Source organism: Euprymna scolopes, chromosome 37 (assembly GCF_053919585.1).
Source record: "Euprymna scolopes isolate OS-2025 chromosome 37, ASM5391958v1, whole genome shotgun sequence".
In the NCBI taxonomy this organism is placed as follows: Eukaryota; Metazoa; Mollusca; class Cephalopoda; order Sepiida; family Sepiolidae; genus Euprymna; species Euprymna scolopes.
Window position 1 is genome coordinate 53716293 of NC_136518.1, and position 15000 is coordinate 53731292.

General features: G+C 34.0%; 1 protein-coding gene across 1 annotated transcript in view; it reads right to left on the minus strand.

Annotated features, from left to right (window-relative positions):
* The window catches only part of LOC145261199 (neprilysin-1-like), a 1350287-nt gene that overhangs the window by 10539 nt on the left and 1324748 nt on the right, over positions 1-15000 (minus strand). The window contains exons 19-20 of the mRNA XM_080119525.1: positions 8897-8962; positions 3610-3711 (exon numbers count right to left, since the gene is read on the minus strand). Coding sequence (XP_079975651.1) covers positions 3610-3711; positions 8897-8962 — 168 coding nt within the window. The remainder of the gene's footprint in view (positions 1-3609; positions 3712-8896; positions 8963-15000) is intronic.

Here is a 15000-nt window from a genome sequence, read left to right on the forward strand (position 1 = left end):
ATGTTTGACATAGCGATCATTTTCGTAAAATATACAATGTTTTTGCGTTAGGTGAGGATTACTGTGATGAAATAATAGGCATTAATAATCATCCTTTTCTTGATTTTGGATGTTGGATTAATTTTGCTATTGTATTAGTGATGCAATTTTACATTTAATGGGAAAGTTTGGGTAAAAGACATGTAAAAATAATACAAATTTTGGATCTGGTTAGTTGTATAGTTATATACTTGTTTAGAAATAGAAATCTAAATGTAAGGGCGATAACTCGAGGAAAATGGAGTTATCTAACTAGCTTTGTCGTTTTAATGGGACAAACTATTTTGAATTTAATATTTTGAACATTAAATTAATAATGTTTTGTTTATTGCTAGTTAATTAAATAATAAATATTCAAATACTTAATAGGATTAGAATAAAAGACTGCATCAATTTAAAGAGAACATTTACTTATTACAATATGTAAGAGTTTTCTTTTTATTCTTATTATTTTGCAAACTTTAAAACATTTTCTTTTATCAACATTTTTTCTGCAGCATATCCCTTTTTATTAGAAAAATAAAATATCCTTTTTTATTAGAAAACAAAAATATCCTTTTTTATTAGAAACCAAAAAACAAAAAAACAAAACAAAAACAACAACAACAACAACAACAACAACAACAACAACAAAGATCTGCACCGTTTTTTTTTTAAATATATACACGAGGTATCTTCAGTAAGTTTCCAGATGTTTTTTTTTTGCAAACTTTAAACATTTTCTTCAGTAAGTTTCCAGACGTTTTCCGTATTGGGATATGAAACTCTATTCCCCTTCAAAGTAATCTCCTCCGGTTGCAACGCACTTGTTGTACCGTTCCAACAACTTCTGGAAGGCCTCGTGGAAGTTCCCTTGTGTGAGCATGTCAGTAACCCCCGTCACAGTCTCTTTCATCTCCTCTATTGTTTCATAACAACATCATCCAAGGTTTTCCTTGAGCTTAAGGAATAACCAAAAGTCAGAGGGAGCAAGGTCTGAACTATAGGGAGGGTGAGGAACTGTCTTGATGCTCATCTTGGTCAAATAGTCTGTGACAAGGATGGAGGACCCTTGGGACAAACTTTAAGTAAATCTTCTGCATCTTCAGTTCCTCGCGAATAATTATGTATATACAGTTCCCACACTGACATCAAATTGTGCACTTATTGTTTCTATAGATACACGACGGTCCTTATCTATGACATTCTTTGTTTGGCCAATAAGCTCTGGTGTTCTGACTTCCTTACTCCTCCCACACCTCTCATCATCCCTCACAGACTCTCTGCCTTACTTGAATCTGTTATGCCACTCAAAAACTGACGATCAATTCATGCAAAATGGTCCACAACAGTCTGAAGCATTCCATATGTTTCTGTAATAATTTTTTCTAAGTTTAAAATACAATTTTATTGCATATCGTTCTTCTAAATTTTCCTCACATCCAGATTGCATTTTTGAAATTCACCAACTTCTGCTTGTGACAATCAGGCTTTAATAGTTTGTATTCGAATTCCTGCTGTAGCTGTTCATTTGAACCTGAAATCATAAAAATTAGTCAGTTATCTTATAAGATGTATGGCAATAACATACTGAATTTTTAATTTTTATTCTCCATAAGTTTTGGTTTCGGTTTCGATTATAGCTTAAGCAATTCAATTTATATATATATATATATATATATATATATATATATATATATATATATATATATAGCTTAAGCAATTCCATTTATATATATATATATATATATATATATATATATATATATATATATATAGCTTAAGCAATTCCATTTATATATATATATATATATATATATATATATATATATATATATTTATATATTCTTCATAAGTTTTGGTTTCGGTTTCAATTATAACTTAAGCAATTCAATTTATATACATATAGCTTAAGCAATTCCATTTATATTAATATATATATATATATATATATATATATATATATATATATATATATTCTTCATAAGTTTTGGTTTCGGTTTCAATTATAACTTAAGCAATTCAATTTATATATATATAGCTTAAGCAATTCAATTTATAGCTTAAGCAATTCCATTTATATTAATATATATATATATATATATATATATATATATATATATATATATATTCTTCATAAGTTTTGGTTTCGGTTTCAATTATAACTTAAGCAATTCAATTTATATACATCAGCAACAACTTTTGCACCAAACTAGTAGTAATAATAATACACTAGCATTACATTATAACTTTTTCTTTCAGATTATTAAAGCCTCATTCATATTTTTCAGCAATATTCTCCCCCTTGTTGATCCAAAAATAACCTTATTTAGTGAATAGAAAGAGAGACACCTTCATAAGTTTTGGTTTCGGTTTCGATTCAAGCTGATGCACTCAAGTCTTATGGATGTATTTTTTTTATTTTTGAAATCATGACTTTATAATATATAAGAATCAAATTGTCTCTATAATAATATATACAAACATATTTAAGCTTATTTTACTATCACGCTATGCAAGACGTCCCTTATAGCTTGGATAAATATTTTTACAGTTTTAACAAAAGAGCTACAATAATATCAGGGCGTCTCCATTTACACTGAACATCCACAGAATGCCAACATCAATATATTACATATGAAGGAGTCCCTTGTGGAATTTCCACAGGTCCTGCTGGTTATAATTATAGTACTAACTAGGAGTTTTTACACAAGTCATTATGAGTGATTGCTCCAGAACCTGTAGTGCTCTCCGAAGTTTCATTGACAAGTCTCCCATAATTCTAGCACTATTTGCCTCTTTTTATTACTGTTGTATATTATTGGTATCTAATTGCTTCCCCACGAGAGCAATATGTGACACAAGGTCAGTTTTAATGTGGGGCAACACCAGTTTCCTCAAAATGGGACACTGGCAGTAGGCAAAAATAAAAATTGCTTTAGTGTAGAAGGATTTCCTCTATATTGACTAAGGACAAATGAACTTAAAGGAAGCATCAGAACAGATACTACACTCGAATCTCAGCCCGAATGCCAGATCCTACTTTTTCTACTATTGTAAATTATTTTGCGTTATCGCAACAGTAGGTTACCATGAATTTATTCCTGGTACCGATCGTTGGACTTTTCTTAAATTTCAGTTACAATAAACCTCCTCAAGGTCCCTGTAAACAAAAAAAGTGGTGCAAAACTTTTCTGTCCAGGGAATTTATTTCAGTTGTCTTGGGGCATTTTTCTAGTTAAACTACTTGAAAAAAAAATTTGAATAACTCAGATTTAATATAATGATAGATTAAAAAATTATATTAAAATGTAAGATGAGGAATAAAAGTTATATATAACTTTATTATATCATCAGAACAATGAAGAAAAAGTTAAGGGGGAATTTAAGAAAAAAAACAAAAAAAACAATCTCTTTAGGCCATGGCATTTCGAAGCTAAATGCTTTTCATCAGAAGAGGAGAAGGGCCAGAATTATACAAATTGTCAATATAGAAAAAAGACTTGCTTAATGACATTTAGAAATGAGATGCGAATAAAGGAAGGGGATGAAATGGTAGACAAAAAAAAAAGAACCAACTGAAATACTTACTTGTGCAAAATTCAAAAAAAATAATTGGTCGTGAGTGAAATTCGAAAGTCCTGGAAGGCTTTTTTCCTTTTCATTCTGCTTCGCTTCCCACTTCTTGTAAGCCTGAAATATATATATGTATATATATAAATAAAAATTACAATATATATATATATATATATATATATATATATATATATATATATATATATATATATATATATATATATATAAAAATAAAACAATATAAAACAGTACTGGGATTCACAATCGGGGTCCATATGGATCCTCATGTTTTGAGGCGATCTCTTTTTTTTGTTTTGTTTTGTTTTTCTATTCTTTTTAAGAGATGTAACGCGCGCTTACTGAAGATTTCAATATTTTAATTTTTATCTTATGTTATTAATATGACCGAAATTGATACATTGTTAGTTTTTACTAATCTATATAAATAAAACAGCAGATGTATGTATGTATGTATGTATGTATGTATGCATGTATGTATGTGTGTGTGTGTATGTACGTGTGTGTGTGTACATGTGTGTGTGTGTACATGTGTGTGTGTGTGTGAAAATATTTAACCGATAAACTCTAAAACTACTGGTCACATAATACTGAAATTAACAATAAATAATAATTATACACCAAACATGTTTTTTTTTGTTTCCCCACGAAGGCTGAGTTAGACAAAAGGTCGGTTTTTAATGTGTGTGCGTGCGTGTGTGTGTGTGTGTGTGTGTGTGTGTGTGTGTGTGTGTGTGTGTGTGTGTGTAAGGGGTGAACCAGCTCCCCAAACAGAGGAACTCTGGTTAGTAACAAAAATAAAAAATGTATCAGCCATGAAGGACTTCTCCTCCACTAACCGAAACCAAAAAAGTGAAGTGAAAAAAGTGAAGTGCAGCATCAGAACATATACTACACTTTGATCCTGGCCCGAAGGCCAAGAACCCATTTTTTTAAAATTTATTTTTGGTTTATAACAAGTAAAATCTTTCTTTGGATGGATGAATCATGCATACAGAACTATGTCGCCAAGTTGAAATGCAAAATGTTCATTTCAACTTGCCAACATATATCTATTACTTTTGCGCATGCGTGGCATTCCAAATCAGCCCAGCTAATTAATTCTCTGGAGAGAATTAATGATGCCCAACACTCTGAACAGATCAAACTAATAAAAGGCGCATTTCACACCGCTGTAATTTATTTTATGCATATTGTTATTGTTTAAACATATCACCATGAATAATTTATAACTTTTTCTTTCAGATTATTAAAGCATCATTCATATTTTTCAGCAATATTCTCACCCTTGTTGATCCAAAAATAACCTTATTTAGTGAACAGAAAGAGAGACACCTTCCATTATGATAATGCTTGTTCTAACACAGTACTATTGACCAAAGATCTCTTGGGAAATTTTGCTCCTTCTTGCATATTCTCCTGATTTCGGATTATCACTTATTTTGAAGATTACAAAACCATTTAGATGATCTTCGGTTAACATCACGGGAGGAGCTTGAACATGAGTTAGATTCATATTTCACATTAAAACCTAAAGAATTTTATAAGCGAGTCATTTATAAACTCGTTGACAGATAGGATCAAGCTATAGAGCAAAGGTCTTTATTGTTATAAATAAAGATTTTTAAAAACACAGTTTTTCATTTATAAGATAAAATTTTAAATCAGCAACAACTTTTGCACCAAACTAATAGTAATAATAATACACCAGCACTACAGGGCGGAACGATAAAAGTGTTGCCTGAAAGAAAACAATACTATAGCTTTATTTAAAAATTTTTATCATAAAAATCAATTCAGGTAACTTGATTATGTAGTAGAGCTGACATCTATTCAATGTAACCGCCTTCAGCCTCAATCACCACCTTGATATGAGTCCGGAACTGGAAGCATGCCTTTTCTACAAGTGATCGCAGGAGCTTGGCAAATACTTGGCGGATTACAAGAATCAGGCTGGCTTTGGTGTTGTGGGAGGTCATGTTGGTGATGTTCTTGCTATATATCCAAATGAAGTAGTCCACCAGGTTCAGGTCGGAGAAGGAAGACGGCCAGTGAGAGAAGGGTACAAAGTCGTAGCACTCCTGAAGCCAAGCCTGAGTGTTTTTGGACTTTTTGGCCAGCGCTGAGTCCTACCAGCACACCCAGGGATTGTCAGCGACCACCTGATTGCACCAGGGGATCACCACACTCTTCAGCATATCCAGGTACACTTTGGTATTGGCTTTAAAGCCGATTTTGAAGATGTGAGGTGGCATGATGTGGCCCTCACTTGAAACCACACCAAAGACCATAACCGTGGCCAGAAACGTAGACACGTCTCTGTTATTCCTAGACACGTCTCTTTTATTCCTAGACACGTCCTTGTTATTCGTGGCAATCAAGTGATGCATTTTGAAGGTGCTGGCAATGATCCTGTTGTCATGACTTGGATTAGTAGAGAGCATGAGTTGTACAGTGGCGCATCTCTGATCTCACTCTTGAACATTGTGTCACTTTCAGACATGATAGAAGGCTCTTATCGCTCTAGGCATTTGTACACAACTGGCCAACTAGTAGACGGTCTGCAACAAAAAAAGAAAACCGGTTTTTATCAAACAGAAATGGAATCATGTCATCTTTTCTAAGGTGACAATTTTATCATTCTGGCTTGTTATGCATCTGCCATGTCTCTAAGCCACCAGAGGTTGCTAGAAACTTTTTTTTTAATGAACATAGACAGGTGTTTATTTTTAAGATCATGGCTGCTACTTGGATTTGCTTGTTAATGCATAGCTGCGATCAACAAGAGGATTACATGCAGATTAGACAATCCTGTGGCACAATCTTCATGAGCTCTACACAGAAGTCCGAGTTGCCTAACAAGCAAGCAAACAAACAGCATCTATATGATCAACAACACTATTATGGCAGGTGTTCTTCAGAATTGTCTGGTGCTACCAGATTAGGCTGTCTGAAGATATTGGCTTCCCGAGCCGAAATGCACCTAACATTGATGTTTTTTGTTTTTCTACTTCTTTTTGCAAAAGTTGATTATGTTCTCCAAAAACAAAAACAACAACACACCTTTTCCCACTTTTCCTTCTTCCCATTTCCCCTTTCTCTTTCTATATCCCCCACTTCCTGACTGGTTTCCTAACTTAAAATGTACCAAACATTAATACTGTAACGGCTTTTCCTCTCCCATTGCAAAACTCATTCATGTTCTGCAGGGCAAGGAACAAAAATGATAAAATGCACTATAAAACAACCAAAGCAAACACTATAAACTAGCGACTAAAAATACAAAGATCACGAAGAATAAAAGGCTTCTACAAAATAACTGGATGCAACATGAATACTGTTTCTAAAATAATTGTATTCGGCTTTAAATTAGCTGAAAAGAGTTGATATGCTGTAACAACCAAACCAAATCAAACCAAATCAAACCAAATCAAATCAAACCAAACCAAACCAAACCAAACCAAACCAAATCAAACCAAACCAAACCAAATCAAACCAAACCAAACCAAACCAAATAAAACCAAACCAAATCAAACCAAACCAAATCAAACCAAACCAAACCAAATCAAACCAAATCAAACCAAACTCAGAATTGTCTAATCTATTCCCTGCTTCTTTTGTCTCAGCTCGTTTGACTCGTTGATCTAGTGGTCTTCATCAATTTGCTATTTCAATACCTCATTATAATACAACTTCAGCAGCTTTTTCCCAAGAATTCTGAACTCTCTTCTTGGTGACTACTTTCCTCCTTCCCGCTGATACTAGCAGCACTATGAACTATTGTGATCTGATTGTTTACCAGGGAGAGTTACTTCGTAAAAAAGTGTTGTAAGTACGTCTCTGAAAACTGTTGTTATCTCATGGCATGGCAAACAGCTCAGGTGTTAGACACGATAGGCACATCCCTTACCATCAAGGGGGTCAGTATGGCGTCGGCTATAACTGGCTGGCATGAGTCTGCCTGTTGAGTCTTTGTTGTGTTGTTACGGACAGACATAAGGGATCTCTGCTGAAAAGAATGCTGTTGCTGCAGATAAAACGCGGGAATAAATAGCGGACAAAGACATTTTTTTAATGAAAATATAATTCTTTTATTTACATTTAACACTGGCGGAGCATATTTAAATTTGACCAAATGCGTGTCGACAATGGCTGACACAAAAACTGCTATGCGTCTGTCGCGCACGGACTCCAAGCCTCCTGTCTAAAACAATACAATTCAATTCCCCTCTCTTTCTTCATTGAAAGAAAGAGAAAGAGAGAGAGAGAGAGAGAGAGAGAGAGAGAGAGAGAGAGAGAGAGAGAGAGAGAGAGAGAGAGAGATAAGTTTTAACGCATATGTTTTGTTTTTTAAATTCAGATTTCAGCATGCAAGGTCGACCTTTCACTGTGCACCCAATTACGTAAACAGCTGTTAATCTTTGTGTGTCGAGAACGTCCACCTTTAAAAATGTGCACTCACTGAGATGTGTGTGTTGGGGAGTTTAAGGCTCCCCCGAAAGGGTTTCTCATCCATTGTGTTACACTGTAACTATTGTTCCTAACGTGCACGCATATATCTTTCTGCTTGATAAACTTCCGTTCAAATGAGTGGAAGTTTGCAGCGATGCAACTCACACATTTATTTTCATCAAAATCGCTCCAGACAAGGCATGAAGCCATTTGATGTAAGAAGCTAAAAAGAACGACAGATAATTATCACAAAGACAGGAGATACCTATTGACTTTAGTCTTGAAAAGATCAAGGCTATAGGTAGGAGGAAAACAGTCAACAGAAAGAGAGTTCTTGGAAATATGCTACTAAAATATTATCGCATGTGCTTTGAAGAATACACGCTCATGCTATAATAATATTTCTAGAAAAGACTAAGACTAGCAACATCACGTCTGTGAGAGAGAGGTTGCAGAGCAAAAGAAAGTGTGGGGCGAATCAAATTACAGATTAGTTTCTGCACCTTCCTAAGAACCTTCAACTAGAACAGAGATTCGCCAGCCAAAATACTCCATACATCGCCTGATAGTAGATTTGTAGGGATAGAGAATAGCCTTGGGTGTTGAGAAAGTGTTTAGAGATAGAGAAAACCGGTTTTACAAGAAGCAGAAAAGGTAATCGATTTAATATATGAACTATATCCGAATATAGAAACGTGTTTTCTCTAAATAAAAATGTTTGTTACGTTTACAACCGCTGTTTATTTTATTTCATTTGTTGTTTGATCATTTACATTTCATGTTTTGAAAAAAAAAAAAAAAAAAAAAAAAGAAGAAAAATCTATAAACTTACCCAATATGCCTGCTTCAATCCTCCGTTGTCAGCAATATTTTCACCCTGTGTGAGAATGCCATTTAGCTAGAAAAAGAAAATGAAAAAGAAGCAATGAAGTAATTAAATAAACAAACGTTTGGATAAGCCACTGAACATACGTGTAACGTTCAGCTGCTCTAAAGTCCAACACTTTCTTCTTTGTGGCAAGGGAGGTTGCACCATGGTAGTGTCAGATCTCTTTGGATAACAGTGCTCTGGTGAAAATCCAGGTAGAATCAGCATCAGGATTTGTCGGCCTCTGGTCATCTCTGCATCTACATGTGAATGTAAACATGTGCAAGGCATGGAACCGCAAATCAGTGGAGTTAAATTGGCAATGTTTCTTCTGCATTATTGCTTTGCTTGATTTGGGCCTTTGTGTGCAACCACTGAGCTTTCCTGCCCCCCCCCTCAGCCACCGTGCGTAATACGTTTACTTCTGTCCTTCTCTAATGCCATCCCATGATGTAATCCCCGGTCTGCGCAAACGTTCTTCTTTTAATAATCATTTACCATCTTTCTTTCCGTGACGTCATATCGCACCCAGCTTGGTCATTTGCACACAGCTGCAATATGCGTGGCCACACTATCTTACAACAATCTTTGTGAATTCTGTATAGAAGTTTGATTCGCCCACCAAACAAATCAAAAAGTTCTAATAGACCAGACATTGCTTCATCTGACTGTGGTCTGTCCCAATTAGTGATAGGACGATTCCAATTTTTTTTTTTCGATTCTGATAAAATTACTGATTCTAAAATCGGCGAAAAATTAAAATTCATTTTTTCGGGGGAGGGGGGTGGGAAAGAACGTTATGTAGCCGAGAATCCTCGTCTATTTTTAAATGTGGATATAATTTTTTTTTTTTCATTTCACAAACTTCTTAATGTTTTCTTTTTTTGTATTCTGTCTAGGATTTCAATAAACTAATTGGGATACTCTTTTGTGAAAACTTGGCAAGTGGGGGACCACAGATTGGAGTTCAGTCGAGCCTTTGTTTTGGACTCTATGAAGGCAGGATAAGATGTGCCAAGCAGCTTCTGCACCATCTCAGGACATACCCGGCTCTTATACAGATAGAGGATTGCATCGGCAGTAAGATACCTTCTGGAGCAGTAGAGTGATCCAACCATTTTTCCAGCGATCAACAGTGAAGAAATAAGTAACATAGCAAATTAAGGCTAATTAGTGTGCATGGCTGTCACCCCGGGAGGAAGCCTCTTCTTCAGAAGCAATACACAAGAAAGTCCGCAAACAGTTTGCTGAAGACATGTCAACAAAGCCCATAGATTACTGGAACCATGTCCTATGGTCTAATGAGACGAAATTTAATTTGTTTAGTTCTGATGGCCTTAAGCATGTGTGGCGGCGACCAGGTGAGGAGTACAAAGAGAAGTGTGTCATGCCTAGAAGCAAGCATGGTGGTGGGAATGCCATGATCTGGGGCTGTATGAGTGCTACAGGTATTGGAGAGTTACATTTCATTGAGGGAAACATGAACTCTAACACGTACTGTCAAATACTGCAGCAGTGCATGCTTCCCTCCCTCTAGAAACTGTAGCGCAGAGCAGTGTTCCAGCATGACAATGGCCCAAAACACACATCCAAGACAACCACTGTTTCACTGAAGAGACTGAGAGTAAAGGTGATGGACTGGCCAAGCATGCCCCCAGTCTTGAACCCAATAGAATTTCTTCGGGACATCCTCAAGCAGAAGGTGGAGGTGCACAAAGTCTCAAATATCTGCCAGCTCTGCGACATCGTAATTGAAGAATGGAAGAGCATTCCAGTGGCTACACGTGAAGCTGTGGTAAACACCATGCTCAGGAGAGTAAAGGCAGTTTTGAATAATGGTGATGGCCACACAAAATATTGAGAGTTGACATGTATGTTAATATTGACAACTTTTCATAAGGGGTGTACTCACTTCTGTTGCCAGGGATTTAGCTTTCAATGGCTATATTTTGAGGTATTGTGCATTATTTTGAGGGGAAAATAAATTAAGTCTGTTATATATGCTGCAGACGGATTGTTTTTCATTGTGTTAAAAAATTACTTTTTCAGTGTTGTCCCATGAAGAGATATACTTAAATATTTGAGGAAATGTGAAGGGTGCACTCACTTTTGTGATACACTATATATATATATATATATATATATATATATATATATATATATATATATATATATATATATATATATATATACTAGCAGGGTGACTCGATGTTGCTCAGAATTGAATATGAACCAACAAATGTTCCACACTTCAAATACTTTTATTGTTATCAAAAGTAGTGAAATCGACATTTTTCAATCAAATTGATTGATTGTCTGCTCTAGTCGGGGATCCACTGTGGTGCACCAGAAGGAAGCTTCACATGCTTTCCTGCAGTAACTTGATCCACGATACATTGTAGTCCATATTGCACTGTAGAGAACCTACTCTTGATTTTATAAAATTAATTTTCTATATAATGGTTTGAATTGAATTGAAGTTTATAATGCAAAAAGTCAAGTACCAATTGTGCTCTAAATAAAAAACATTCATTCTAAACACGCCCCTGTTTTGTTAAAGAACCTACTGTTGATTTTATACACCGGACCCTTCTGCTTGTGCGGTGATAAAAGTTCTTCAGTGCACTTACGATGTTGGGTTGTATAAGACTGTTAACGTTGGTTATAATCGATATCTTCCTTTAATCAGATTTTTTCAATTATGAATACTTTTTGGAGACATTTCTATTTAATCCATAGTTGGGACCCTAACAGTTGGGACACTCCGGGTCAGAGTGGACCTGGGAGCAATGGTAATTAAAGGGTGGACCTGGGAGCAATGGTAATTAAAGGATGGACCTGGGAGCAATGGTAATTAAACAATGGTAATTAAACAATGGTAATTAAAGGGTGGACCTGGGAGCAATGGTAATTAAAGGGTGGCTCCACACTCTTTAAAGCCCGCAAGCTGGGGCCTCACCACTGGATATAGTTTAAGGTCATATCCAGGACCGAGAGAGAGAGAGAGACTTTTGTATATATATATATATATATATGTTACATTTCAACATTTTCAAGCATTCATAGGCTACATTTACCATCCAAATGAATGCTTTGACGATAATACTTACGAATTGTAAAAGGCAAATAAGGTATATATATCTTTGTAAAATTTTCTTAAAAACATCTTATTTTAACCTTACAGTCAAACCCAATTTAACTTTATGATTTTATTCTAATTTTTATTCTCAATTTATCTTACTTTGTTTATCAACATCAAAAGTGTAAATATTTTCCTTTATATTTAAATATTTTTCGGATACATCTGCCTTACTTAAAAATATGCTAGGTTTATTTTTGATGTCTTTAAAAAAAGCCCGCCCAATATTTTTGCTAATGAGGAGACTTTGTTTCAAAAAACTATATGTTAAAATTATTGTCCATGACTTAGTCTCTATCTCAATAAAAACATCGTTTCCGAAACGATCGTACAATTTATTGATTTTGTTTTGTTCCTCCTTATGAAACCGATTTTTAATTTTAATTATAAATTATCAATCATCTTACTATGTATATATATATATATATATATATATATATATATATATATATAAATATATATATATATATATATGTATATATATATATATATATATATATATATATATATATATATATATATATATATATATATATAACTACTTAATTTACTCGTATAAAGCCTGAAGAATCCTAGAGTGGATTAAACGCGGAATATTCAGTGTAGCTTAATCGCCATATACATTTTATTTTATATATATATATATATATATATATATATATATATATATATATATATATATATATATATATATATATATATATATATATATATAGCATAATCACATTGACACACCGGTTCTCAGATCACTTTAGTTAAGCAAGGTTAAGTCTGGCTAGTACAAAATGGTGACCATTTGGAAATTCTAGGCGCTGTATCTGCTCTCTGCTTATTTCAGCATTGTTTCCAGTGGTCCTGTACCTCAACTTGCCACTGATATTTAACAACACTAAGAAGAGATGTGGTTGGAGATTGCATAACTCTTGTCACAAAAATTACACTCGCAGGCACCATTACAAAGGGTATCTATAGTCTGTCAAGACTGAAGGAAGCTACCATATATATATATATATATATATATATATATATATATATATATATATATATATATATATATATATACTAGCAAAAGTACCCGTCGTTGACTGGGTTCAAAAACAGCCTACAGAAAATGGACTCTGATTTATTAAAGTATGATAGGTTATGAAAAGGAAGGGTTGTAAAGAGATAGCTTCGAATGCGGGGGTATCAAAACCAAAGCAAAATATGATGAAAGTAAAAATAAAATAGATAAACCCCATATTTTATTATACCATACCTGTTCACACTGAAACACTTATCACAATATTCTGTGGATCTATATTAAAGAACTTTGTTAAACTTTGTGACATATTTCCATTCTATGGAGGTCGGGTGCGAACGAACACCCCATAATTTTATTATACCATATTTCTTCAAACTGAAACATAATTATCAAAGTATACTTATGCAGATAGATATGAAAAGTCTTTATTAAAGTTTGTGCCTATTTCCATTCTATGGAGGCCAGGCGCGAACGCAGACCCCACAATTTTATAATACCATCCCCATTTAAGTTAAAACATACTTATCAAAATATTCATATTAACATCTATATCAAAAACACTTGTAAACTTTTTTTTTAATTTTTTAATTTTTTATTTCCATATTTTGTGGACCAGTCGTGAACACAGACCCCACAATTTTAATGAACCACCGTTCTGTCAGATCAAACATACCCATTCCTGTGTCTCGATACATCTTCTATCATTATATGTAATCAGTTTTTTAAAATAGTCAACCATATAGGAGCCTATTCGTGACCACACACACACACACACACACACACACACAGACACAAAGCTTTATATTATATATATATATATACATATATATATATATATATATATATATATATATATATATATATATATATATATAAATACGCTTAAACATGATATTTTAATTCGTCCAGATTTCGTATATCTTATTATAGAGTCGTGATTTCAAAAGTTAAAAAAAAAAAAGTATTTAGGTGCAATCAGTTAGACTCGAAACCAAAACTGGATGATTCAAAGCTGGTGACGATACCACTGTACAACGTGACGCGTATATAAACATGTTAAAAATTAAAAGTTAAAAATAAACTTAGATGAATGTACAAAATGTTTAACGATTTTTTTTTCATTTTTGACCCCTTAAAAACAATTTTAACCGGCTAAAGACCCATAAAAGAACGGTCTGTAAGAAATCCAATCATTTGATGCCCTTTTAGTTTCGGAGGAGAAAGAGTTTGAAAATATGGAGACAGACAGATAGACAGACAGACAGAAGGACGGACGGACGGACATATAACCGTTTATATATTAGATTTGTAGTAATAAATAGACATCTACAGTGATAAGTAAGTTGTACGCCTAAAAATAATAAGATTCCCGGAATTCATAAGAATTATCCGAATGGATCAGTGGTCTAACACTCCTCTGGAGGTTGAACGTTTAATCGTCAGTGTGGGCTGGCGATATGAAGAATAACGAAATTACTTAGCATTTATATTCGGCTGACAGAACAAGAACATGTTTTTCTGTTGATTAAATAAAGGATTCTATTTGAAATTATGCACATATTCTCGAGTTCGACAGAAAGATTCCCGAGTTTGACAAGAAAAAGGTGTTCCATCGGACAAAACTTCGTGTAATTAACATTCAAGATGAGAACAGTATTCTGAACGCACCAAATACGAAGTGCCTTCAATAAGTTTCCAGACTTTTCTTTTGTACAGGCATTTAAAATTGTCGTAGACTCTTGGAAATCTAGTATGTTGTTGCTATGCATCTTATGAGAGGACTGACCAATTCTTATGATTTTAGGTTACAATGAACAGTTACAGCAGGAATTGGAATACACCCTACTAAAGCCTTATTGCCACAGTTGGTGAATTTCAAAAATGCAATCTGGATGAACGATATAC